Source organism: Pelobates fuscus, chromosome 7 (genome assembly GCF_036172605.1).
Source record: "Pelobates fuscus isolate aPelFus1 chromosome 7, aPelFus1.pri, whole genome shotgun sequence".
Classification (NCBI taxonomy): Eukaryota; Metazoa; Chordata; class Amphibia; order Anura; family Pelobatidae; genus Pelobates; species Pelobates fuscus.
In genome coordinates this window covers 183,195,311-183,222,158 of record NC_086323.1, presented here as the reverse complement: position 1 = coordinate 183,222,158, position 26,848 = coordinate 183,195,311, and the positions used below count along the sequence as shown (strand labels likewise).

The 26,848-nt window shown below is 42.3% G+C and overlaps 1 protein-coding gene across 1 annotated transcript in view; it reads left to right on the top strand.

Moving 5' to 3' along the window:
* Nucleotides 1-26,848, top strand: part of NOTCH2 (notch receptor 2) — a 295,351-nt gene that overhangs the window by 261,186 nt on the left and 7,317 nt on the right. The window contains exons 31-33 of the mRNA XM_063426954.1: nucleotides 2,003-2,304; nucleotides 13,871-14,018; nucleotides 15,805-15,902. Of these exons, the coding sequence (XP_063283024.1) occupies nucleotides 2,003-2,304; nucleotides 13,871-14,018; nucleotides 15,805-15,902 (548 nt within the window). The remainder of the gene's footprint in view (nucleotides 1-2,002; nucleotides 2,305-13,870; nucleotides 14,019-15,804; nucleotides 15,903-26,848) is intronic.

Genomic DNA, 26,848 nt, shown 5'->3' with positions numbered 1-26,848 from the left:
CATAACCAAATCCTGGTGAAGAATCAGACATCTGACAAATAATAATAACTAAATATTACCTGTGGTAAAGTATTAAGTAAAAATGTGTACTGTTAAATTCTATAAACAAGTGAAACTGATACCGGAGAAACTGACGGAAGCCAAGCACAGAGAGATGGACACAGGTTTCTTCAGGAAGGAAGAGATTCTTTATTCGGTTCACCGATCGGGACTCAGAGGGACTAATGTCACCAAAATACAACAGGTTCTGAGCCCCGGACAATAGTGCAGGCTCCTTATATAGGCATATAACTCCTCCCATATTAAGCTCCACCCGCACATTCTCTTAACCAATCAAAACAAATAAGAATTAACTTCCTGCTTGACCGCATGGCTTGTCCAGCACAATGGAGGAGGGGAATACTACATCCTGTATTCTCGCACATGCTCCGTACACTACTGATCGTATCTTGCCACGTGCAACCAACCGACCGATACGTCAGCATATGCACGTACACATGCCACGTGGTAATCTCGGCCTACTAAATTTATTTTTACCGAGATTCCACCACAAAACAACTTTAAAACAGGCAGAAGACAGCACTTATCCATGTCTGGAGACCCTGCAAATACTTACCAAATAAGTGTGGTATGTTTACTGTAATATTCCCTTTATTTTAGGAACTTTCTGGCAATTGCCCTTATCCAAGATGGCTGCCACAACTTGTCTTGCCACAATGCAAGTCATCTGTATTAGGCCCATTAAGGCACAAACTGCACACATGTGGGCCTATTCCGAGTGTGATTGCTGTTTAGAGACCAGGGAGAGGACTCTGTCTGAAGCCTGCATGGCCCCTACACACCCAGGGAACCAGGAATAAATCACTGGGACCGAGGGGGAAGCAAAATAGATAACAAAAGTGCCTGCAAGGAAGTTTAAAAGGCAACCAGGTGCAAAAAGTAAAAGTTTAAAGGCACCACAGTCTAAAGGCCTCAAGATATAAAAGGTAACAGTTTCCAAAATGTATCACAGGTTTTAAAATATCAGTTTTCAAACGCACTGCAGTCTTCAAAAGTACTGCAGTTTTCCAAATGTACTGCAGTTTCCAATGACTTGCAGTATTACATGCAACAGTATTAAATGCAAATTTAAATGAAACCGTTTTAAATGCCACACAGCTTAAATGCAACACAGCTTAAATGCTTCCTAGTAAAAGCACAACCACATAATGTACCACAATCTTAAAAATAAGGTACAGCTGTATAATGCACTAGTTTAACGATATCAAAGCTTAAATGCATCACTGCTTAATGTACTACAGTAAAAGCAGGCAAATAAAGTAATGAAGATTAAAAAAAAAAAAAAACATACATGTCCGTAAGTAAAGGGAGCAAATTGCTCACGTCCGAAGGGCTGTAGGACAGGAAAAAGACTGAGGACCTTAGGGATGGAGCCTCCTTTTAAAACCTTGGTGGTTTTCCTGTCCTATCGGCTGTAAGGGGAGGAGCTAACCCCTGTGTATATGCTGCCATGATTAGCCAGGAGATATACATGTGTGTGTGTGTGTGTATATATATATATATATATATATATATATATATATATATTGGATTTGTGTATACTCACAGGAATCAAACATGGTGCTGTTGTGAGGAAAGCCAGCAGGTGACACTGGGAGGCTTATAGAATCCAATGTCTAGGAAACTATAAAGAAAATAAAAGGGATAGAAAGGTGTATTACCAGTCCTCATGATTTCTGATCTTAATAAAACACAAACACCTTCTCCTAGAATGTGATGACTGATACCTTGTGAGAGGTAATAGTAAAACATAAACAGGGACAGACTGAGGTCAGAATGCCCAAAATACAAGCCAAATATATTTTTTAATTTAATATTTTTTTTTATTGTGTTTATGTGTGTGTGTGTGTGTATGTATATATATATATATATATATATATATATATATATATATATATAAAATTACTTTGCGTTAAAAAAAAACTTGTGTGCTTTAATGTAGATGGATGTACACCCCTGATGTTGGCATCATTGCGAGTTGGAAATTCCCATATACTTGAAGATGATGATGAAAGTGAAGACCCATCTGTCAATGTCATCACAGATCTTATTTATCAAGGTGCCTGTATGCAGGCTCAGACAGATTGCACAGGCGAAACTGCTCTGCATCTAGCAGCACGTTATTCCAGAGCTGACGCTGCTAAGCGATTGTTGGATTCTGGTGCCGATGCCAACTCCCAAGATAGTATGGGACGCACGCCTCTCCATGCTGCAGTGTCTGCAGATGCTCAAGGAGTCTTCCAGGTATTGAAATAAACATAATAGCTTGATATTAATGACTAAAGAAGCAAACATGAACACAAAATGCATAGATTGTTATTGTTTATTGTTTACACTAATAATGATGTTGCATTCAGCTACATCTTACTAACAAAGCCCTCACATAATATCATACAAAAATACAAAGACTACCTGACTGCCTTTGTGTGTGGAGTTAGTTCTGAAACTTAGTACACTGTGGCTGCTGAGTAAGCCTATAATTAATGTCTAGAGCAGTGTTTCCCAATTGGGGTTCCGCCAAAATTGATAAAATTAAAATGGCCGCGGGCGGCAAGGGAGCAGTTGGCAGTGATCTCCTTGCTCTTCTCCCTCTAGATTCAGTCAGGGTAAATGGACGAATTAGGGAATATGTGATGGGGTAGTTGGAATATAAGGTAGCATATGCTGATGACATTCTATTCACATTGTCGCAACCAGACATCTCCCTTCCCAATCTAATATTGATGTTCTAGGAAAATTGGAAAGTAGTCAATATAGCACTGAATCTAGAGAAGTGCAAAATTGTATACATTACAATAACAATTTCCACCACACACAGACTGGGGGGTACAAACTTTCTCTCGCTCTTCCATTTTCACAGTTGCTGTTACCCTTACACACAGGAAAAATTATACCCACACAAAGAGGTCCCAAAACGCGTATTACCGGTCCTCAAAATGGGCGGATTTAACGTATTACAAGAGAGAATCAAAGTCAGGAATAACCGAGGTCAGGAATATAGTGATGCGGATACACAAAAATCAAGCCAGGTCAAGATAATAGATATAGAGGTCAATATAAAAGCTGGGTTCAAGATACTAGAGATAAATAGAGTCAAAACAAAGCCAAGTTCAATAACAGGAAATCACAAGCAGCACTTAACGTGTTACTAAACAGAAACCATGATAGAGCAATGAGCAAGGGCATGAATAGGCTCATTGGTCCATGTCATCTCTGCAACTCCAAAGAGCATGGGGTCATTTTTAAGGGATTGATATCTGTGAGAAAAACAGCTTTCTCTATCTTGTTTGCATAATACTTCGGATATTTTTCAGATTTCGTTTATTTGTTCGGTAGTTTTCAAACTACCGAACGACCGACCACCCCTCTGGCTCATTATTTATAAAGGAAACGTTTAATTAAGTGCTCTTTATGTGTGGCCTCCGTTCGTATAGCCGAACGCCACGTGGCAGAGAAAACGGCGGCCATCTTGTTTGCACGAAAGGAGGCAGCGGGATTTGGTCGTCGAGTGTCTGGAACTAAAAACGGACACTCGACTTCCCGAAACACTGGTCAAACTGACAAACGCCTGCTTCCTTTTCCCGAACAGCTAGGAGAGCGCTGTTTGGCAGTTTGGTTCTTACGAATGAGGGGAACAATCGCTGCTATGAGCCAGAGGGATCCATTCGTGCATTGGTTCGGTTTTTAGGACTTAACGAAATAGACTGACCGCACAGCCTGAAATCATGGAACTGTTCTGGGCAGGAGCCTTGTGTGCGGTCGGTCAACTGGGACTTCTATGAAAATCGAAAACCCCTGAACCAATCTGGGTGATTTTTTGATATGTTGGTCACCCAGATTGGGGCTATCAGGGGATGTGACATTTGTGGGAGTCCTGTAAGTTTTGGGGTGTTTTCCAGATATTGGGAAAATTGTGTTCCCTAATTAGGTTACCCCTTTATCTGACCCAATTATCTCCAGGCAGAGAGGAGGGGATTTACTGTTTGTACTGGGAGTGTCACTGTTCTGCCCTGTATTTTTATTGGTTATATTAAGTTGTCCCTGTTTTCCACAAGGTCCAGGGGGTGTTCCCCCTGCCCTGAAAACTTGCATAAAAGCCAGTGTGGCACAATAAAATTTAATTCCTGTTGCACCCTTCATCATGTTTCAGCTGGTGTTTGGGTACCTGATTACTGCTTTGGGGAAATTCAGCTGGAGTGCTTCACTTACTCTGGATTAATAGACGAATGGAGAACCGAACAGCAAGCTATAATCACTCTTGCTCTCTGCCGTTCGGTTAAACACAGACGAACCCCTAGCTACCACTTCAGGATTTGTTGCAACGTCATATTTTTATTTTAAGGGCCTGTAGTTCATCCTATGAACCAGCAGATGGCTCATGGAGCTAAAGGTAAGTATATGCCAACGCAGCCCATCTATACGTTATAATTGTATCTGATGTCCTGGGGAACATTCCTTGAATGTTCCTACTACACCTCCTTTGCATATATTCAGGTATCATTAAAGAAAAGTATTCATTAGGCTTTCATCCTATCCTGATGGGTAGGATTGGGATTTATGTCAATACATTGACTATAGGAGTCTTAATAAGCTAACCATAAAGAATGTCTACACACTTTCCTTGATTGCTGAGCTCTTTGTCAGATTAAAAGGATCCCCTGTTTTCACCAAAATGGATTTTAGGGGAGCTTATAATCTGTTCCATGTCAGGGAAGGAGTTAAATGGAAGACAGTGTTCAACTCCTCAAGTGATCATTATAAATACACTGTACTGCCCTTCAGTGCTCCTGATGTATTCCAAGATCTTATCAGTGGTGTCTTAAGGGAATATTTACAGTCATGTTTTATTGTTTTTATGGTTTATATTCTAGTACATTTGCCTGACATTCAGACTCATCTACGAATCCTACTGAATAACTGTTTATACTGCAAACTAGTTACATTTCACCAACCAAGGATACATTTCTTAGGCTTTAAATTTCCTCTGATGGGTTTCAAATGGATCCTGACAACCTTATTTCTATCTTGCATTGACCCTTGCCTGTTAGTCTGATAGGCATACAAAGGTTTATTGGGTTTGCCAATTACTAGAGATGTTTTATTAAAAGTTTTTCTCAGGTTATCGCTCCCGTCACTGCCGTGATCACACAAAGGATTAATCATCTAGAATGGTCTCATGAAGCAAGAAAAGCATTTTTGCTGCTTTTTCCCTAGCTTCTGTTCTGGTGCATTCCGATCCTTCTCTGCCTTTTATCTTGAAGGTGGGTGCTTTGGAGAACAGTGTCAGGGCAATACTATCTCATCTCTTCAAAATTACCCCTGCAGAGAACTACAATATAGGGAATAGAGAACTATTTTACCCATAAATGTGTGGTGTCAAATATTGGAAGGATCTGCTGTCCCTTTTACAATCCTGACTGATCACAAGAATCTTTGTTATATAAGTGACACTAAACGACTTTGGTCTAGGCAGGCAAGTTGGTCTCTCTTACTTTCTTAATTCAACTGATCTGATTACTTACTGTCCAGGCCATCGTAACACAAAAGTGGATTCCCTGCTCAAGCAACCTGAGATTATAAATAGAAAAGAGGAAGAAACCAGACCTGTAGTCATATCTGAAAAATGATTAGTGCTAACCAGAACCACTATTACTTAAATGCTCCTGAACACCATTCCAAATGACCAGAACATGGTTTCTCTTGAAACACCCGCCAAACATTTCATAACTTGGGCTTCCTCCATATAGGAGATAATGTCTTCAAGGCAGCAATTTTTGCAAAGAAGGACACTGCAACTAAAAAAAGAAATGAATACATAAGCAAACCCCACAAAGAGATATATCACTATTCTAAGCATATCGAAGCCTATCCCCAAATATAGATCCCGTGTCAGGATCCTATCCTGACAACCAAGATATTGTTTTATTTTATTGCTGCAATTCCTATTTCTCGCCTCCAGTGGCCTCCCTAGCCACTAGTCAATCCTCAGTTGCTCTCACCTGCCTCATATAAGCTTCCAAGTCTGCTATAAAAGGCCATACCCAACTCTTCTCATGGCCTTTACATTGAAGTCAGTGTTCTGACATAAAACATCCTGTGTCCTGGCTCCTGAAAACATCCTGATCCTCTATTGAGACTCCATGTGTCCCGTCGCCGGAATCCTCCTGAAACTCCTATCTTCAACTACTGTAAATCTGCAATATCCTGTAAGCAACCTGTATTACATTATGCTGGAATCTACTAACCTGTCTCAACTGCTGCAACTCTGCATAAATCCTTTACGCAACCTGCACTATATTATACTGAAAGTACTTACTAGCTTTAACCATTTCAACCCTGTATCATCCTGAACCTGGCTGCAGTGTGACATTCCACAGATTACTCATCTACTTGGGAATAACGTCAAACCTACTTGTATATAAAAGACTTTATTCATTTACTCTCAAAGTATCCTTTTTGTGGCATATTGCCTTAATTCTTACTTTCAAGTAAATTATGTCTAACTAGACAAATAAAGTTTCAACCAATAACCCTGGCAATCATCTCCTCTCTGACCTGCTCAGGAACATGACATCCAGTCGCTGATACGTAGCAGAGAAAAACAAGATGCAAGGATCTTAGTCTTGCTCTTACATATAAATCTACTCATCTACTGTAAAGACAACATTAAAAGTCAATATAGTTAATAAAAACGATAGAGAGCCCAGAGAACCCATTCGTACTGGTCACCTTACGAATTAAAAGCACTACAACATGATAAAAAAAACAAATAGGTAATATAGATGAGAAAAATTCTACTCCACATCTAGGCCAAGGGGAAATCTAGCCCTTGAAGTGAAGAACCAGCGGGTTCTCATATTTTTATATAGCTTGAATCTAAATGAAGATACATTCATTATGCTTCTCCAAAAATGTCTACTGACTGTATTTTTAGTACTGCTCAATATAATGCTATTAATGTACTTTCTTTTGCGTACATTTAACTTTGCATACTGCACTTGACAAATAGTACATGTAAGCGAATAAATTACTATTAAGCTTTCACAATTAATATGTGAATTGATTGTATAACATTGTTGTGTCACAGTGGATTTAAAACTATGACCCACTTAAAATCTCCTTTGCATTTCAACCAAACAGAGCTATAGCCTCCACAATTTTCAATTTGGGGATCATCTGTATGCCAGAGTGGGTGCTTTCTTGGCAATCACTATAATACCTTTTTTCATGATCTATAATAAATTATGTTTCAAAGAAAGATTTTTGAATGATTGGTCCTTGGACACTAATTTGGATAGTGGAGTAAATACTAACTGTAAGGAAAAGGGAGTCAGTAGGGAGATAATTCCTAATTTTAGTTTCAGGGATCAGTGCCATCTAACAGTAATGAAAGGGTAGGAGTAATCATGTGTCAGTATTTTAGATTGTTTTCAGAAATTATTTTAATAGTTTTTTTCACCTTCTTTTGGATCAAAATCAGTTATTAGTGTGTGTGAAAGACTCAATGATCAAGTTTTTCATCATATATTATTATGTAACCATTCAATTTAGTTGCGTTAAAAATGTGCCTAATCAGGTGGTGGGGCCGGGCCACCGAGCTGCCTGGAAGCAAACTGGAACAGCTCCTGGCCTCAACAAACAAAAAAAGGCTTTAAAATGACCACAGAAGGCCCAAAGATCTGATTACCCGCTAAAACAGGGTGGAGGATACCGCCAGCTTTAAGATGCTACCAAATGGAACCCAAAAGCAGGCTAGAAGCACCGCAAACGATCTTCAACGCCTACCCACGGCCGCAAGACCAGACTCGGACGACCACGAGTCGGTTAGTACACATGCTGATCCTCCGCGCCAAGAAACAGAAGATGCAAAGCTGAAACATACCCCCGGATGCTGCTGGCTCGGTGGGGGTAATCCCGGCCTCATGAAGGTGACACGGGCCGAGACGGAAGTTCCCTGCTGGGCCCAGGCCAACCTCCTGGACTGGCAAAGGCTGCCGAAAAGGACCCCGCCAGCAAACGGGACTGGAGAAACGTGACGAAGCTCCCAGACAGGGATTATGGTGACTTGGGCAATCACTGGAGCTACGGAGGATAAGGACACCACAACCGCACATTTGCCTACTCCCGGGTAAAGATGAGGTGCTGACCTGAACAGCGCGGGTTGCCAAAGCTTCTTTCAGGACTGGCTACATTGCACCTTTGAACGTCCGGAGATGGATTAAAAATGAGAAATACTCACCATGAGGAGCGGATCAGGACGGCTCATGCGGACTTTGGCAACACTGACCACCGGATGGATCCTCCGCGCTGATTACCCGCCCGCTGGAGAAGTGAGTGCCCCAGCTTCTGGGTCGGGGGTCCCCGGAAAGCCTTATCCCTGATGCTGAGAGCCCTGTGGGGCAGGTCTGCGCGGCCCTTCCGGCGGACCGGTGGCCGGGAGGGGTGTGCACCGGTCCCAAGTATGCGGCCAGCACCGGGAGAGACATTGGGGCACGCATTTCACTGATTCTTGGGTGGGGATGGGGAGGTGCAGGGAGTGGACAGTCCGGGGACTCAAGGTGTGGGGGTCAAGTGGACAGTTTCTGCTCCTGATTGCCCACAGCGCCACGGAGGGCTCGGACAGTGGGCGGGAGTCGGTCTGGGGAAGACAGCTGGAGGCTTGGCGACCTAAGAGATGTACTGCAGCCGTGCCGGGAGAGGCCCTCATCAGACTTCTTCTAAGTCTAGCATTACTGTGATTGTTTTTTTTAATTTTATGTGTCCATCTTTATTGCATGCATATTCTATAATATTCTTATCTCCCTTTATTATTTTAAGTCAGGGTGTTCTGATATGCCCGGCTGCGCGTGCATGGCACAGGGCCCCTTGAGGCACAGGGAAAATGTTCCACTGGCGCTTAACAGGGGACCTCACGTAGTAGGCCCTTTTTCCTAACCCATGTTTCCGCTTCCTAGAAGACTGAAACAAAAAGGTTTTTTTTTTGTTGTTTTTTGTTTTTCATATATACACATACATGTATATAATCTGACGCAACTCACAATATGCCTAACCTAGCTCTATGCCATTACTGGCGAGCCGAATAAGTTCCGCTATATATCACACCATTGTACAAGTAGTGTCGTACCCACCGGTTCACCTAACACTGGCAACCAGAATACGCAGGGACCTATCTCTGCTATGATTTCCATTTTACTTATCTTCTCATTTTTAGCAGACACAGGATTTAAGTCAATACGCCTAAATATGAAATTTTATCAACCTGTGCTACTACCCACCTTCCAACTTAACCTACCAAGGCTTTAACTCGTACCATTAAAGTGTGAAGGAATCCATAGCCACACTATCACTTTACTAGTTTGGACACGCATGGATAACATCACTTACATGCAGCCTCATTATCATCAGGGCATTTATATGTAGTTAGGCTACAGCTCAGGAAGATTGCTTATACTACCCCCCCCTTTTTTTTTTCAATATATCCAGAAACTAGACAGACACAGTGGCGCTTACTTACATCGCTTTCTCACCGTAATCACCATCTTAGACCCGCATACATGCATCTCCTATGTGATTACCATGTAGACTGTTATCTTACGTTTAGCCAGTTTTGACATACCAACTACAAGTAATTATTACCGTCCATTTCTTGTTGTCTATGTGTATATATTAATAATAGGATGTTAGGAACTATGACATTATAATTAAACATTTATTGTAAGCATACATTTTGTTTTACTTTAGGCACCAACTTATGCCATGTTACACGTCATCTGCTACTCAGTTCTAGAAGCAGCATGTACTCTTCGATTACTTTTCCTTTAGTTAATAATTATTACCAGTGGTCTCACATTCTGCTACATATACCTTAGACTTGCTAGATTAATCAGTGCCTAGACTATATTCTATAACTGCATTAACTACTCTAAGGGATAAGCATTGTACTATTGGAACACTACTAGATCTGTTCAGCTAAGTTAGGACCACACACTACTTACTTACGTATGGTATTGTTTAAACGTGATTGATGTTGACGCTTTTCATGATTAAGAATGTTGCTGTTTTAATGACACGAATGTTTAAGCGTATTTACATTGAGAATTTATTATTAATGTTGAAGCTTCTTCTGGTTTCAAATTGCATCTTATCTTGTGACTCAACCTTTCCAGCTTTAGCCTGATATTATTATAAAAATGTGCAGCCCAATCGCATGCCATGTCTAACCAATTGTCTCTAATTAAGCTTGCCAATGCTGTTGTGGCATCGCAAGAAAAAGTTCACTGTCTATACATGCACAAGAAAAATAAAGAATACACAGTGGAATTGTAAAAAAAAATAAAAAAATGTAAAAATCGAGTAAAATCGAGTAACACCGGTTGGAAGGGAAGGCTCAGTCTAACTAGCCTCTTGAATAGATCTGCAGTAAGCACAAAAGTGTGAGGAGAACAGGAGAGATATGATGTTGGTAGAGTGTTCTATGGAGTAGAATACCCTACTAGTTGCAGGAAGCAGTAAGGGTGCAGTAGAGAACGTGCAACCTTAATGCGTGAATATTAAAAGTTAACTTTTAATGATAAATTTCCAATATGTAAAAACTGGTGAGAATCAACACCCAAAAACACTAGTGTGTAAAACAAAAACTAAATAAATCAAATAGAATAAAATCAACACTTATCTGAGACCTGCATAAAGTACCCCACATACGTACAGTGCGTGGTAGCTGTCGTTTTAAGACAATAAGTCGGTTACAGAGTGTCCAGTAGTATCTGGGAGTCTCTTTATGTTTACAATTTAGATCTGCTCCATCTGCTCCATCTACCAAATCTACCAAATCTGAATCTGCTCCATCTACCAAATAAGGAGCACATTGCCAACTCCATTACAGCACTCCTCAAGGGAGATTTTTTTTTTTGAAAGCCAATGTCTCTGGTATCGATGTTTGTGGAGTTTCTAATTTGTCTCCTGTATTTTGTAGATCTCTGATCAGTAAAAAATAGAAAATTTAGTGTAGGTCATATAACAATAACAACAGAACCCACGCTATACATATTTCACCCTTCCACCCAGTGGTTCCCACACAAGCTACCTTGTTTTTTTAGATACTTTTCATTGTTTAATTTTCCTAACTCCAATGACATTCACTCCTATAAGTCTCATTCCTGCCTTGTCCCATTCACATTCTTACTACTGCTTGCTGCTGGTATCATCTATACTTACACTGGTCCCATAACACTTCCCTCACTTTCATACTCTCATTTATGTCACAATGTAAAAACTCAATGTTAATTCTAACAATCTCATTTCTATCAGTCTACAGCATTTACACCCTATTTTTTTCTTGTGCTCCCTGGAATGCCCCTCTGTGTGTAGCTCACAAGCATTCATAACATGCTTTTTTTTATAACTCTTTTGACCTTTTTGCAATTACCAAAATCTGGATATCTTCTTGTGCCTATTGTTGATCTCACACACTTAAGCCATACCCTTAGGCCAGGTAACATGGTAGTGGTATTGGGCTCTTGCTTTCCCTCTCCTGCACCGATTATTACTTGTCATCACTCCCATGTTTCTCCTTCTCTTTTGAAGTTTACTGCATTCACCTGTTTTCCCCTGTATCTCTCATAGTGGCAGGCAGTCACCTATTGCTCTCCTGGACCATACTCCCAGATCCTTGACTACTTTGCAACCTGGCTACCTCACTCTAACTGTACCATTACTAATACATAGGGACTTCAACATCTCAAACAATAAATTATAACCCATCTGCTGCCTTTACTCATATCCACCTTTGATCTATCTCAATCCATCCTATTCCCTAATCACCATGATGACTTGGCATTTTCCTTCTATTAACTTGGCATTTTCCTACCTCTGCTCTAAATGTGACTACACCTGTTGCCTTTTTCCCATTTCAGATCACCTTCTTTCCTATAATCTCAATGTATCTACTATTTGACTGAGTCTTTTCCCACCTCAGGTCTAGCTAACCACCTTGGATTTGAAGAGAGTGAGGTTTTCCTATTGTTTCCACAAGTCTCTGAGTAATGACACCACTAAGCAACTCCTTTATTCCTTTGTTATTTCTCAAATTGACAGTTGCAATAACCTACTAAATGCCCTTCCTCTCTCCTGCATCTCCCCTCTTCTGTCCATTCTGAACCTCTTCTAGGTTAATCAACCTTACCCATAATTACACAAATTACATATGTATTGACACATATTTATATGTAATCTGCACATTTAAGCTGATTTAGGACGTAAACCAGCCAAAGTTATGGCTATTCAGAATTACTAGCGACCAGGCCCGGACTGGCCATCGGCCACACCGGGCAAATGCCCGGTGGGCTGCGATGGCTGAGGCCGGCAGGGGAGATCACAGGACACACACAGCGCACCCAGACACACAGCACCCTCGCTCACACACACAGCACACATATATATATATATATATTATATAAAATAACTCTCAGTGAGTTAACAAAGAAAATTAGAAACCTACAATGTGATGGCAGATAAAAACACCCACACACACTGTGCCTCTCACACATACAATACGTCCAAATATATATATATATATATATATATATATATATATACACACACTACAGCACCCCTCACACTGCACCACTACACACATTACGCTCCAGATACACGCTAGATCCCTTACCCTATATGCACTCTTAATCCTCTATACACACACACACACAATCTCCTATACACACTCTGGGTCCTTTACACACTAGATCTTCTACACACACACACACACACACTGCATTCATTGTCAGCAAACACATACAACATTGTTTAAACACGCCCTCTCTACAATCCCTACACACACTACGTCACCTATACACACACACACTACAGCCCGTATACACACACTCGCTACATCCCCTATAACACTATGCCCCCTATACACACACTCTCTACAGTCCCTAGCCACACATATTACACCATAAACACAAATTAAATTGACCTATTTATACAATACCACACCACACTCTACACACACGCAATCCCACAAGCAGGCTCCAAACACATGCACCATACACTTTGCTGGCCCTTTTGTCCTCTGGTATCCCACTTGTGGAGACACCAGAGACAATTTAAAAGCAAACACAGCGCAAGCATGTTATTAAATTTGCTTGCGCTGCGCAGAACAAATTCAGGGCCTTTTTTTAATGCCAGAGCTCTTCAGCAGGTCTCTGCTCATTGAACCAACATGCTCACTTTGAGAGGGGGCGTGCTTGTAATTAGTGATGTCAAAACAAACCCTTTCTGGCCACGCCCCCTTCTTAGGGGGCCGCTCTGATTGAAAAATGCCCGGGCCTAATTTTTTTCCCAGTCCGGCCCTGCTAGCGACAATATTTTGCTATATTTTTGGGAACTATGTAACTTAAAATATTGAAAGTTGCTAATATACCTATCATTAAAAATATCGGATTTTGTGATTCAATACTATATATCAAGGACTATCCTTGATAAATGGTCTTGAAAATATTGATAGCAAAGAGCGGTTAATAAATGCTTTTTATGACTATTTGCCCACTGGCAGCACTGTGGCTATGATTAAGACAAATGTGGAAACTAATGTCCACTGGCCAATTAATAATAATAAAAGCTCAAGGGGGAATTTTCTAATGCAAGTCAGAGCGTTCTAATTAGTTGAATAATTAGTTAAAATTCAATAAAATTTATCAACGATTTTCATCAGACTGGAATTAAGGCTTTTGTGTTGATATAAAATATTATTCAGCATTGTAACAAAAAAGGCAGATTCTTGAATTTGTGTGTCTTATTTTCTTTTTTGTAGATATTAATCCGTAACAGAGTGACTGATCTTGATGCTAGAATGAATGATGGAACTACTCCTCTCATTTTGGCTGCAAGACTGGCTGTGGAAGGCATGGTAGCTGAATTGATAAATTGCCAAGCAGATGTTAATGCAGTGGATGACCATGGTAAGACAGTTTTGCAGATAATGTTATATATTCTAATTTGTGGCTAATAAATTGGTACAATTTTTTTTTACTTTGGTAATCAGACACTTTAAAGAGTATCAGGACTGTGAAGCATTTCATGCTGGTTATACAAGCTATGATATGGAGCTTGTTTTCCTGAGGTGTAACTCCACCTCCATCTCTTGTCAGAGAGTACTGGGCTGGCTATATCAATTTTATTGAGCTATTATGTGCTGTGTCAGCATCTTGCTAGCAAAATGTGCACTAAGCACCAGACCACGTATGCAGTGAATACAGCTGTGTGTAAAACAATTTGTCAGTTTACAATGGAGTTCCACTTATCCTAATAATGAGTAAAACTACATATCCCCTTGAACCACTGCTGGACAGGAGATTTTGTTAGATAAGAATTTGGTGCTGTCTGATGTTGTACTTGTCGGCTACAGCAAAAGTAAGTGGCTGGGGGGAGCATGTGCGTAGGCACAGGATAAAGATGGGAACCAGCTTTCCCACCACCGAAAGAAGAAAGCCGCTGCAAAGACTCACTCCACTGGCCCACCAAGAGGTAAGGGGAGTTAAGAAATACAGAAGAAATAACAACATGTTTTAAGGGACACACAAGAAAGTGAAAGTTTCAGATAAGAAACACAAGTCTGAAAGGGGATTAGGAGAAACACACAAGAGGTGTCAGACAATATACACAGAAGGATAAGTGAGTGCAAAAACTACACACACAAGTTTAAAATTGATGGGAGGATCTGCCAAAATAGATTTCCATCTTGGGTGGCAAGTGTCCTAGCTAAATCTCTGGCGGTCAGCATTTAGCTGATGGTAGACACACTAAATAAAGAATTGAAGTCAACATTCAAGGGAAGCCTGGTCATCTGCCCCAAGCTGGTATGCATTAATTTTTTGCATTCATTTTTTTATATATTACATTTTATAATATTTACAGACACAGGAAACAATTTATCTTATAGTTTCTCTTTAACCTCTTAATAACACGGGGTTTTGTGAATTCTAAGTGAAGCTTTCTTGCCACTTTTTGCTCTCAGGGTTATTTACAAAGTGAGAATTCCAAGTAACTATTCTTTCAGTTCATCTACAATGGCTATAAATTTTAAATTGCATTGAAATTTATTTGGAATTTTCACTTCAGTAAATAACCCGTGGTTTGAGAAGTTAGAATTCAATGTAAATTTCAATTTTTTTCAGTTCAGTTTTTTTTTTTACCTTTAATTTTAAACTTACTTTGAATTCACTTTGAATTATTACTTTAGTAAAAATCCAAGTGCATGTGTTTATTCTAGTATGCTTTACTTATACATATTGTAGTATTGTTAAAATATTGATTGGGCCCAGAGATGATGATTCTCCTGTCCGGCCATCTCCTGCTTCTGCACTACAGGGGAAAGCAGAGAATTGTAATACTCTCCACTGCAGAACTAAATGGGTTTAATATATAACTTTTACTATCCATGTGAAGTATGTGCTGCCTATGGTGGTCAGTATTTAAGGCAGACATAACTAGAGTGCAAAAATGAAGGCTAGGGATGATCCTTGGAATCCTGTTAATATTTTGTGGTCACCAATATCTAATGGCTATTAATAACAACAGAATCAGACAGTTGATGCCTTTTTAATTAAAAAAAAAAAAAAAAAAACAGACCTAAGTGGGTTGTGTCATTTAACATTTTATCACTTCATTCACCTTTTCTGTTCGTTTCACTTGAGCATATCTTTTTTTGAAGAGTTACTGTCACTTACAAAACGTTGTCCATTCTAGGTAAATCTAGTCTTCACTGGGCTGCTGCTGTAAACAACATAGAGGCCACTATGGTACTGCTGAAAAATGGGGCGAACCGCGATATGCAAGACAATAAGGTATGAATCAGCATTCATTAAAGTTGATTTAGATCATAATAATTAAAGATTAGATAAGGAATTGGATTTTCTGTATTTAGTTGTATTGGAAATTACATAGTTCTATAATAATATACTATGAAAAAAGACTGAAGTACTCAGAGTTCATCCGTTACATTACTAATAAAATGTAAAAAAAAATTGTGAAAAGAACTCAAATTCACAATTTGACAGTCACATTTTTAAAGCATGCCTATTGTTTTTTTTTTTTTTCATTAAAATATGTTTAAAGGACCACTCTAGGCACCCAGACCACTTCAGCTTAATGAAGCGGTCTGGGTGCCAGGTCCTTCTAGGGTTAACTAATTTTTTTATAAACATAGCAGTTTCAGAGAAACTGCTATGTTTATCAATTAGTTAAGCCTTCCCCTATTTCCTCTAGTTGCTGTCTCACTGACAGCCGCTAGAGGCGCTTGCGTGATTCTCACTGTGAAAATCACAGTGAGAGCACGCAAGCGTCCATAGGAAAGCATTATGAATGCTTTCCTATGTGACCGGCTGAATGCGCGCGCAGCTCTTGCCGCGCGTGCGCATTCAGCCGACGGGGAGGAACGGAGGCGGAGAGGAGGAGGAGAGCTCCCCGCCCAGCGCTGGAAAAAGGTAAGTTTTTACCCCTTTCCAGAGCCGGGCGGGAGTGGGTCCCTGAGGGTGGGGGCACCCTCAGGGCACTCTAGTGCCAGGAAAACGAGTATGTTTTCCTGGCACTAGAGTGGTCCTTTAATGTTTAAATTTTGTCACTGGTATTGTATGCAACTACCACTAAGAATTTATGGTTCATATCAACCATATTTTTAGTCAAATGTGCTAGAAAAGTAGTCAAGATCACACAAGCAAAGTACTTAACTCTACATAGATATACAAATATATTTGTGGCCAATCCTATATAATTTTGAAACTTCTGAAAAACTTATGAGTTACACACAGCAGAACACATTATATATGTCACCAGACTAATTCTTAAACGGTTCCTCCAACATTTAACCCCTGGATGTTTTGGGATGTGACCCTGGCTATGTAAGTACATGTTAGACTTTTTTTTCAAAGGTTTTCAAAGGAGAAATAAAGCTTTGCTTTGATACCCTAATGGTATACAAAACAAAACAACATAACACAATATTAATTCTAAATAAAATATTAACCCATTGACGCCGTTAGGGCGTACTATGCCATCCTGCAACAACAGGGCTTTAACGCCATTAAGGCGGCATGGTACATCCTAGCAATCGTGGCCTGGAGCAAGGATTCTTTCCTATCACTATAATCCCATTGGGGGAATACAGTAGTACAAAGATGCATGACAGCCTCTTTTTTTAATAAATATTTTTTTAAATATAAAACAAAGAATTTAAGCTAGACAAGCTCAACTTATGCAGGCTAAAGTAACCTAGAAAGGTATAAGATTCTTAGCTAAACAGTTGAAGGATCTATCTATCATATGAGAAGGAGCCACTGGATTCTGAGACACTCATACAGCATTGCTGCTAACATAACGCAAATAAATGAGATAAATAAAAAAAATATGCTTAAAACAACATTTCACTGGCACCATGTGGACATATAACGTCTGGCTACATTGTTGCAGATATGGGTAAACAAGTCCACTATCAGCCGACCCCCGCAATAGGGAAGGACATGGGGCCTACAGGGCAATTGTCAGAGGGGGTAGCATGACAGGATCAAGGGAAACCGGGTCACCTGCTCCGTGTGCAGGCTGGCATCTTCAGACCACAGACTTGGGGCTTCCATAGGGCCAAGTCCATCCCAGTAAGGGAATAGCAGGAAACTTTAATGGTGATAGTCTTCCTCCTGTGTAGATGATGTACAATGCGGTGGGGCCCGCAACCTAGGTGGGCTAGTACAATTAGCAGCAGATGCTTGCCTAGTCGCTGTGCCCAGAGTAGGCCTCACCTCTCTCATGCTCCTCATCCCTTTGATTATCCCCTGGAGGCAGGTGTAGAGTTGCAGTGTGTTTTGCTTCCAACTTTTCCCAGGAGCGTTAAAAAAATTCCTCCAACTTCAGGATAGAGCTTGCACCTAAGCCATGCTGGGTCAGTATCAGTATTTGTCCACATTGTGAGGGTGCATCCACCATCTTAGCTGATTCTACACACCAGAGATTAGAATAAGCAGTTGATAAGCACTGAGGAAGGTAAGTATGCTGGTCCAGGAGGGGGGGAAGTATGCTGGTCCAGGCCTGCAGGAGGGCTTTGCACCGTGGCTGCCTCTCCCACCCAATGGCTCCACTAGGCCTCACTTGGTGCTTCAGGAAAAAACTGGCAGCTGGCACTTTGCGAACCCAACCCTGGGCACTCTACTGGTAGCAGGAGTTGGGTAAGTCCCAGTTAAAGCTGGGTAAGAGTACCCAAAGAGGGTATAAGTTAGATTGCCACAGATTTGCCAATTTGGCAAATTTCAATATGTAAAAACTGAAATGGGCATGCCCTATATTTGACCCTGTAGCTTTTCCAAAACCACATAAAACATGTACTAGTGAGAAAATCGCTTAACACAAATATGAGTTTTTCAGAGTAGTAAAAGTCTCGCACTTACGACCAGCTGTCTAGCGTGGGGGTAAGTGCGAGCTGTCATGGGGATTAGAGGGATTCCCTGCTCTGCTGCGTTCATCTATGTCTATGGGAAATTTCCTTGAACATAGACAAGCGCACTAGAGCAGGGAGTCCCTCAACTCCTCACTTACCGACCAATGCGGAACCTGGTTGGTTACTGAGGAGTACCTGTATACTCAGCAACATCTTCTAAGTAGAACAATAAGCTATGTGTATACCTTAACAAAGTAACAATCTTAATCTTAATCCCAGTCTACATACTTAATCCTACACCAAATCCTAATCCCAAATCTAAACCTAAATCTGACAATAAACTTAACCTTAATCCTAACCAATAACCTAATTATATGCCTAACCCTAATTTTTACCTTAATCCTAATACTAACCCTATATATTGTGTTAGACAGATTCACTCTGCTTACAATAGGTAGGTGGAGCGTGTAAGTTCAATATAATATAAACGTTTTGATGCACTGGACCGAGACCCTAGTGCAATACAGTAGATTTAAAGTGTCAAATAATGAGTAGATCTTCTATCAATGTACTCGCCTGCAATGAGAGAAGGGGATGGGATCCCCGTCAATATCCCAACATGACTGCAAATAGAGCCTAATCTTATTGGCTCTTTATTTGTGAGTACATTGATAGAAGATGTACACATTATTTGACACTTTAAATCTACTGTATTGCACTAGAATATGGTTACTTTTGTATTTCAGTAACGAATACGTTGGTACCAGTGCATCAAAACGTTTATATTATATTGAACTTACACGCTCCACCTACCTATTGTATGTAATTTGTTTCATTATTTAGGTGTGGGTTTAGAGGATACCACACAGGTGTTATCCTACTGGGATTTTGTTTATATTTATTTATTTATTTATTTATAAAATATTTTACCAGAATGGATACATTGAGATTTCTCTCATTTTCAAGTATGTCCGGGGTCTTTGTCCACAAAACATTGGATTATTACAATAAGATACAATATTACAAAAATATATACAAACTGTAGATATACAGTGGGAGGGGTTACCCGGCTATATAAGCTCAGGCCCCCTTCTAATCAGAACCGGTACCGTTGGGTACATTCAGAAACTTTTTGACTTCCGGTTCAACTCATCAAGACATCGCTTCCAGGGTTCTGTTTTCCATTCACACCACACTCAGCCAGACGCCTGGCGTTCTTTCATACAAACAGATTCTTTCACAAAACTTTCATTCATACTTACCTTTCTGTTCCGTGCTCCGTTCGGTACCTCACACCATGCATGCGTACTCACCATTCTGGCACTAACCCTCCAACGCTGGTCGGTAGTGATGTCCCGAACGGTTCGCTGGCGAATAGTTCCTGGCGAACATAGCTTGTTCGCGTTCGCCACGGATGGCGAACATATGCGATGTTCGGTCCGCCCCCTATTCGTCATCATTGAGTAAACTTTGACCCTGTACCTCACAGTCAGCAGACACATTCCAGCCAATCAGCAGCAGACCCTCCCTCCCAGACCCTCCCACCTCCTAGACAGCATACAATTGTAGATTATGCTAGCTTTAGTGTACCTATAATCTTAATTTTATTAATGACAGGAGGCGAGTATTTGCTTAAGTCTCTCTTTACTAGAACTCCACAGCAGCACAGAAAAAACAACCAATCAGAAAAAAGTTAGGTACTATAAAACTCCCCTCCCCATGCATCATTTCCTCTTTCAAGCTGCGACAAAAAACAGAATAAAAGGCAGAAAACATAATGGGGAAGAAGCGAAGTCCTAGATACAACAAATACAAGGATGTCCACCTTCCGAGAAGAGCTGTCAAACCAGATCACGTTGATGGACTGTAAACTGAAACTAAAGAAAAAAACAGAATCGAACAGGTTGATTATCCAATGAAATGTACTCTGAATAAACATGTAGGTACCCAATGTAGCAACCAAATTCATCTTAACATGTAGATATCCCAACCCTACTATGAAAAACAGAGATAAGAAACAAGCGAAAAACAGAGAAAAGAAACAAGCGACAGGTAGCAGAGACAACAAGCAGAGTTGCATACGTACCTGATTAATTCAAACTATAAATTAAACAAGGGAGGGATAAGAATGGGTGGGAAATACTCGCCTCCTGTCATTAATAAAATTAAGATTATAGGTACACTAAAGCTAGCATAATCTACAATTTTATAACATGACAGGAGGCTTCGTATTTGCTGTTTCAACGCTCAGATCGTCAATCCAACGCTGTTTGTGTCGCTGGTACCTATTCCAGGAAATAGAGTAATCCTAATTGTACTTACCAACTGCGATAAACGACGGCAGACGGATCAATGAAGATGTCAGCCGACAAAGCATCTCAAACACGGAAAAAACACCATCCACTGATAGATCCATTGTACGTGGTGTTGCGACCCGTTTCCTAGCAGTCGGTCCACGAGTTGGCAAGCTGACCTATCAGCCATATTCCTGTAGTTGTATAACTTAGGGTCGTGAGAAGAAACCGCCACCATGTCTCAACTCATGATCCGTAAGGCGGCTCCTCCGCCCGTGCCAGGGTCATTCGGCGATGTGGCCTTGTAGGTAGGTCTCCAATCTCAAGGAATGTGCCTAAGTCCACCACCAAAATTGCAATAGAAAACCGAGGAGGATCTTTCGTACCTTCCTGCCCTACCCGGTGAGATGTCTCCTCCGAGCATAAATTCATAATGCAGGCAAGAGTGTGGCCAAACCAGCCGTATTCTAAGTGATTCCAATATTCCAAATGGACTGCGTAATCCTCGGACGCCGCAGAGAAAAGGCTCCAAAGGACGTCCATTCAGGGTTCCGAACTGAACTTGTGTGGAGGAACAGTGGTCGACTATTCCGGGAATAGGGAATCCCAGAAATCTTCAAGGAATGGGAAATGCAAACAGGAACGTAGATTTCCATCCAGAAATGCCCCCGTCCAAGAGTGAAAGATGTCTGTGTAGAAGTCGGGGTACACCAGGTACCACCATAAAGTCTCGTAGGTCTCCTCGGCGATAGTTGAAAGTAGGATAGCGCGAATTCAACAAAACGGCTCCCGTGAGGGATAAATAGAGTATAGACGGAGGGCCCACCATCTCCAAACCATGATCACCAGGTATGCGCTCCGAGGAGACGGGGCAGTCCTGCCATCTTATCCCAAGATCTGATGACCGGGGAGGTCAAGACAACCGGGGTTTCCGGTCTTACCATGTGATCCATACGTACGGTTTTAACTTCAGAGCGGGTAATAGGCCTTCCTTACTCTTGTTACCCGAGCAAGGCAGTACCCTTTTGCTCCCTGAAGGTCTCCGTATCTCCTGACATCTTGACATGGGAGAAAGTGTCTGCGCAGTTTGTTCGGAATGGTCTGGATATCCAAAACAGAAGGCAATGCTCTGTATTATATGGTGCAGAATATACCAAAAAACCTGCATTCTCGTAACACCGGAGGACCATCCGTTAGCCGAACCATCTCCCGGAGTGTGTGTAAATAAGTGGGGGTCTCCCCCCGTTATACCTCTGTGAGTATTTCTCGCGTGTGTTACAGCGGTCCGGATCCAGTAGATCCATTACAGGAGCTAGAATAGAGGGAACCGTCTAAATAATTATATCTTGCATGACCAGGCAGTCCTCTAGAACGAAGACAGTAGCATGGATGCCATCTCTAATTGAATGCAGGAGGGATGCCCCTCTATGTAGTCATCAACGTCTTGCACCGGAACAAGCCTGAGTGATGAACAAGTGGCCGGTGCTGTAGAGCGTCGAGTGTATGAGAGAGCCGCGCTCTCTACAAATGTGATCGCATACCGTGATAGCGTCTGGCAGCTAGCCTGAGCGGGCCGCACCCGTTAATAACCAACAGCAGAGTCTACATCCATGACCGGTTCTCTCTATGAGAATGCGTCCTCCAAACCTGTCCTCTGTACCCAGCCCAGTATCTGGTAGAGGTCGAGGAAAGGGCTGCGCCCTCTAATAACAAATCAGTATCCGGTTCTGTATCTAAGAGGGTCCGCCCTCTGTTCCTGAAAATAAACATACTTGGATCAAGCTGATGGAGGGCCGCACCCTCCTGTGATGCAAACTCCCTAGCGACTCAGGGTGACCAAACTGCAGGGTACACCACTTATAAATGTCAGCATAAGGCTGAGGGCAATCTTCGGAAAACAACGATGGAAAAACTATCAACCGACTATCCGGATCCCGTGCGTGCGCGCGCGCGGGGTCCGGGAAGACCGTTGGTAGTCCGAGGAAAGCTGGAGACGTTCTCCGCAATCCACGAGTGCCCGGGAGGTCGGAGGAGGTCAATTCAGGCCTCTCGACGACCCGAGCGAAAAGGGAAGGAAGACATGAAAGAACAAAAAGGCAACAATAAACGTAGATAAGAGTAAATACACCAATTCTCGGATAGAAGGCAAATAGCCGACCGGAAGGCAATAAAAGCACGTCCCACTGGACAGGGCCAGGAGCTAACCCAACGCGGGAAAAAAATATAGACACCTATAGGTATTCCGGGAGGCAGATACGGAGTAGCTGGTAAAGACAAGGAAAAAACACAGCTTTCTCCTGTAGGCGTCTGAGTACCGGTCACTGCCTGTGCGAAGTTCTCCTTGGCGATGTGCCGTCGCCGGTTTGGAATAAACCGGGGATGTGTCCGGGTATTCATAAGAAACTTTGCCCTCAGGCATGAGGTTTAGGGCCTTCACCCTTCCCACCATATTCAGATGGTCGTATACCGGTGTCCTCTTGGACACTATGGCAAAAAGTGTTTGTCCGGACACCTGCCTATCTCCATGTCACTGGTGGGCACTGGATTATCCTCAGAGATATTCCCCCAGGCCTGCGGCCAAAAGGGGTTCAGTACCAATAGTGCAAGCCCGTCAGTAGGGTACAGGCCCAGCAGGCCAAACGAATGGACACAGAATGGTTAGCCAAGCAAATAGGCACAGATATAGCAGGCCATTCAAGTAGGCACCGACATAGCAGGCCATTCTTATGGGCACAGACATAGCAGGCCATTCTTATGGGCACAGACCTAGCAGGCCGTTCTTAAGGGCACAGACATAGCAGGCCATTCTTATGGGCACAGACATAGCAGGCCATTCTTATGGGCACAGACATAGCAGGCCATTCTTATGGGCACAGACATAGCAGGCCATTCTTATGGGCACAGACATAGCAGGCCATTCTTATGGGCACAGACATAGCAGGCCATTCTTATGGGCACGGACATAGCAGGCCGTTCTTATGGGCACAGACATAGCAGGCCGTTCTTATGGGCACAGACATAGCAGGCCGTTCTTATGGGCACAGACATAGCAGGCCGTTCTTATGGGCACAGACATAACAGGCCGTTCTTATGGGCACAGACATAGCAGGCCAATCCTGGGTTGTATATTATATCATATGAGTATCTGTTATTTAGATAGCGCTACCCAATCCACAGCGCTTTACCATGGGTCTTGGAAGAGTAATGGGGACCTCTGAGCTAGGGTAGAGTTCCCCAAAATTTTGTAGCTCCTCAGAGCACCCTGACATAGGGCCCCCAGACGTCAACTCTTTTAGACAGCGTAATGCCGTGAGAATAAACTTGAACCGGGACTGGCGGTCCCTGAATGCCCAGCAGGCAAATAGCGGTATCCCAGCTGTATTGTTATAAGCGGAAGTAGTTTCAGTGATTACCCCGTCCACGAAAGTAAGCTACATTGAGCGATACTCTCCTTAAACTGTGAATTGGAATGCATCTGCTCACACAGATCTGTTTGATGTTTCCATCATTAATATAGATACCATCATCATATCTGAAAATATTGTATAGTATCAGTCTGTAACTCACAGCAATCCGTGATCTACACTGTCAGCACGATAAACACTGTCAGTAGAACTCCCAGGAAACTGTGATATACATCTGGCAGCAAAAACGCACAGCAATCTGTTTGCCATAATAGGGTCAGGTGTACCATGCGCAAAAGGGGTCAGACGTAGGCCCCTGATACAGTAGATATGGTGTATGCAGGGTACAGGTTCCCACTGGAAGTAAGTGTATGAAGGAAGGAGCCAGTGGTAAAATAAGGCCTGTGTCACAGACAGAGCATTATATGGATACTGTCTATAGGCTGTACCCCAATCCAGAAAAATAAATCATATATACACATATCTCAACATCTATACACACACACACACACACACACACATATATACATATATATACAAAAAACATACACCCACACATACATACACCTGGATATAGAAAAACTCATGGTAAAAATGTCAAATAATGTCCCATGTAGAAGGTGTCAGCTCATAGCTGTATTAAGTCCCCCAAAGAAAAAGCTGACGTGCAGCGGTTAAACGCTGAGCTGGTGGAGGCCTCCAACAAGTAATGCACCGACGGGGGAGGGGCCGCGAGCGGTCGCACTCCCTCCCGGTCGGACTCTCCCCCACCCGGTCGGACACACGCGGTCCACGGGCGGAGGCGGCCGCGGCCACGTGGGGAAGAAGATCCGGCCGCTGGGTACTCGTGTTGCGTACGCGAGTGCCCTCGCGACCGGAAAACCACATGGGACCGCCGGAGATGAAACTACGCGGTCCAGGAGCTCGGGGGTCGAAGGAGGCAGGAGTAGTCAGCCTCCTGAAGCCCCCGAGCGGCACGTACAGCGCCAGGCAAGGGCACATAACCGAGAAAAACAGGCATACAAAGAAATGTGAAACGGACAGGGGGGTGGGCACAAGTCTAAGGAAAAGACAGCAAGGACCCCAAAGCTCCCACAAACATACACAAGGGAAAATACAGTGAAAGCCTGAAGTACAGGCACTAAGAAAAACCCCACAAAGATATATAACAGTATATTGGAGTAAAAACCCACAAAGATATATAACAGTATATTGGAGTAAAAACCCACAAAGATATATAACAGTATATTGGAGTAAAAACCCACAAAGATATATAACAGTATATTGGGATAAAAACCCACAAAGATATATAACAGTATATTGGGATAAAAACCCACAAAGATATATAACAGTATATTGGGATAAAAACCCACAAAGATATATAACAGTATATTGGGATAAAAACCCACAAAGATATATAACAGTATATTGGGATAAAAACCCACAAAGATATATAACAGTATATTGGGATAAAAACCCACAAAGATATATAACAGTATATTGGAATAAAATCCCACAAAGATATATAACAGTATATTGGAATAAAATCCCACAAAGGCATAAACAGTATAGAAAAGAATACATCTAACAAGGGCAAAATAAATAACTGAACATAGATTAAATCCCACAAGGGCAATCTAAAATATAGAAAATAAAATACTGAAAATAAGAACAAAACCCAAAGCCACCCACTATAAGCAGGAGGCAGAGGTACTCTGACCTGTACTGATGCGGAGCAGCAAAGAAAGAGGAAATGATGCATGGGCAGGGGAGTTTTATAGTACCTAACTTTTTTCTGATTGGTTGTTTTTTCTGTGCTGCTGTGGATTTCTAGTAAAGAGAGACTTAAGCAAATACGATGCCTCCTGTCATTTTTTATAAAATTGAGATTAATTCTGAAGCTGCATTCTTTTTTTTTTTTTTTTTTAGACAGAAGTGTGTTATATTTGAGCATGCTAGGCTGAACGCGCGTATATCATGGCTAGTTGCACTGAGGGTATGAGTATATAGCAGTACATTGTTGTGAAAGAGGGCTGTCATGTTTAGGGTGTAGCTTGCACGTCAGAGGCTGCTCTCTAATTAGGTGGTTTAGGCGGCCGCCTAAGGCCTCGCGCTGGCTGGGGCCTCGCGGCCGCCTAAACCGCCTGTGGGCAGACTGTGTCAGGTCCTTGGTCACTGACCGAGGACCTGACACCAGGAGGGGGCCCGGCGGCTTGACCCCTCCTGGCTGCCCGATCAGCCACCACAGACACCGGTCTGCAGCTCTGCAGTGAGCAGAGCTGCAGACCATGTGTCTCGCGAAAACCGGCCAATCAGAGCGTTGCCACGGGTTACCACGGCAACGCTCTGATGGTCTCGCGAGATTACATGGAGCTGCGGAGCTGCAGACCGGGAGCAGTGGCCACTGGACCACCAGGGACTAAAGGTAGGCTCTCTCACCCCCCACCACACTCAGCCTCCCTACCACCCTCAGCCTCATCACCCTCCCTACCACCCTCAGCCAGCCTCACCACCCTCCCCACCACCCTCAGCCTCACCACCCTCCCCACCACCCTCAGCCTCCTCACGCTCCCTACCACCCTCAGCCTCACCACCCTCCCCACCACCCTCAGCCTCACCACAACCTTCAGCCTCACCACCCTCCCCACCACCTTCAGCCTCACCACCTT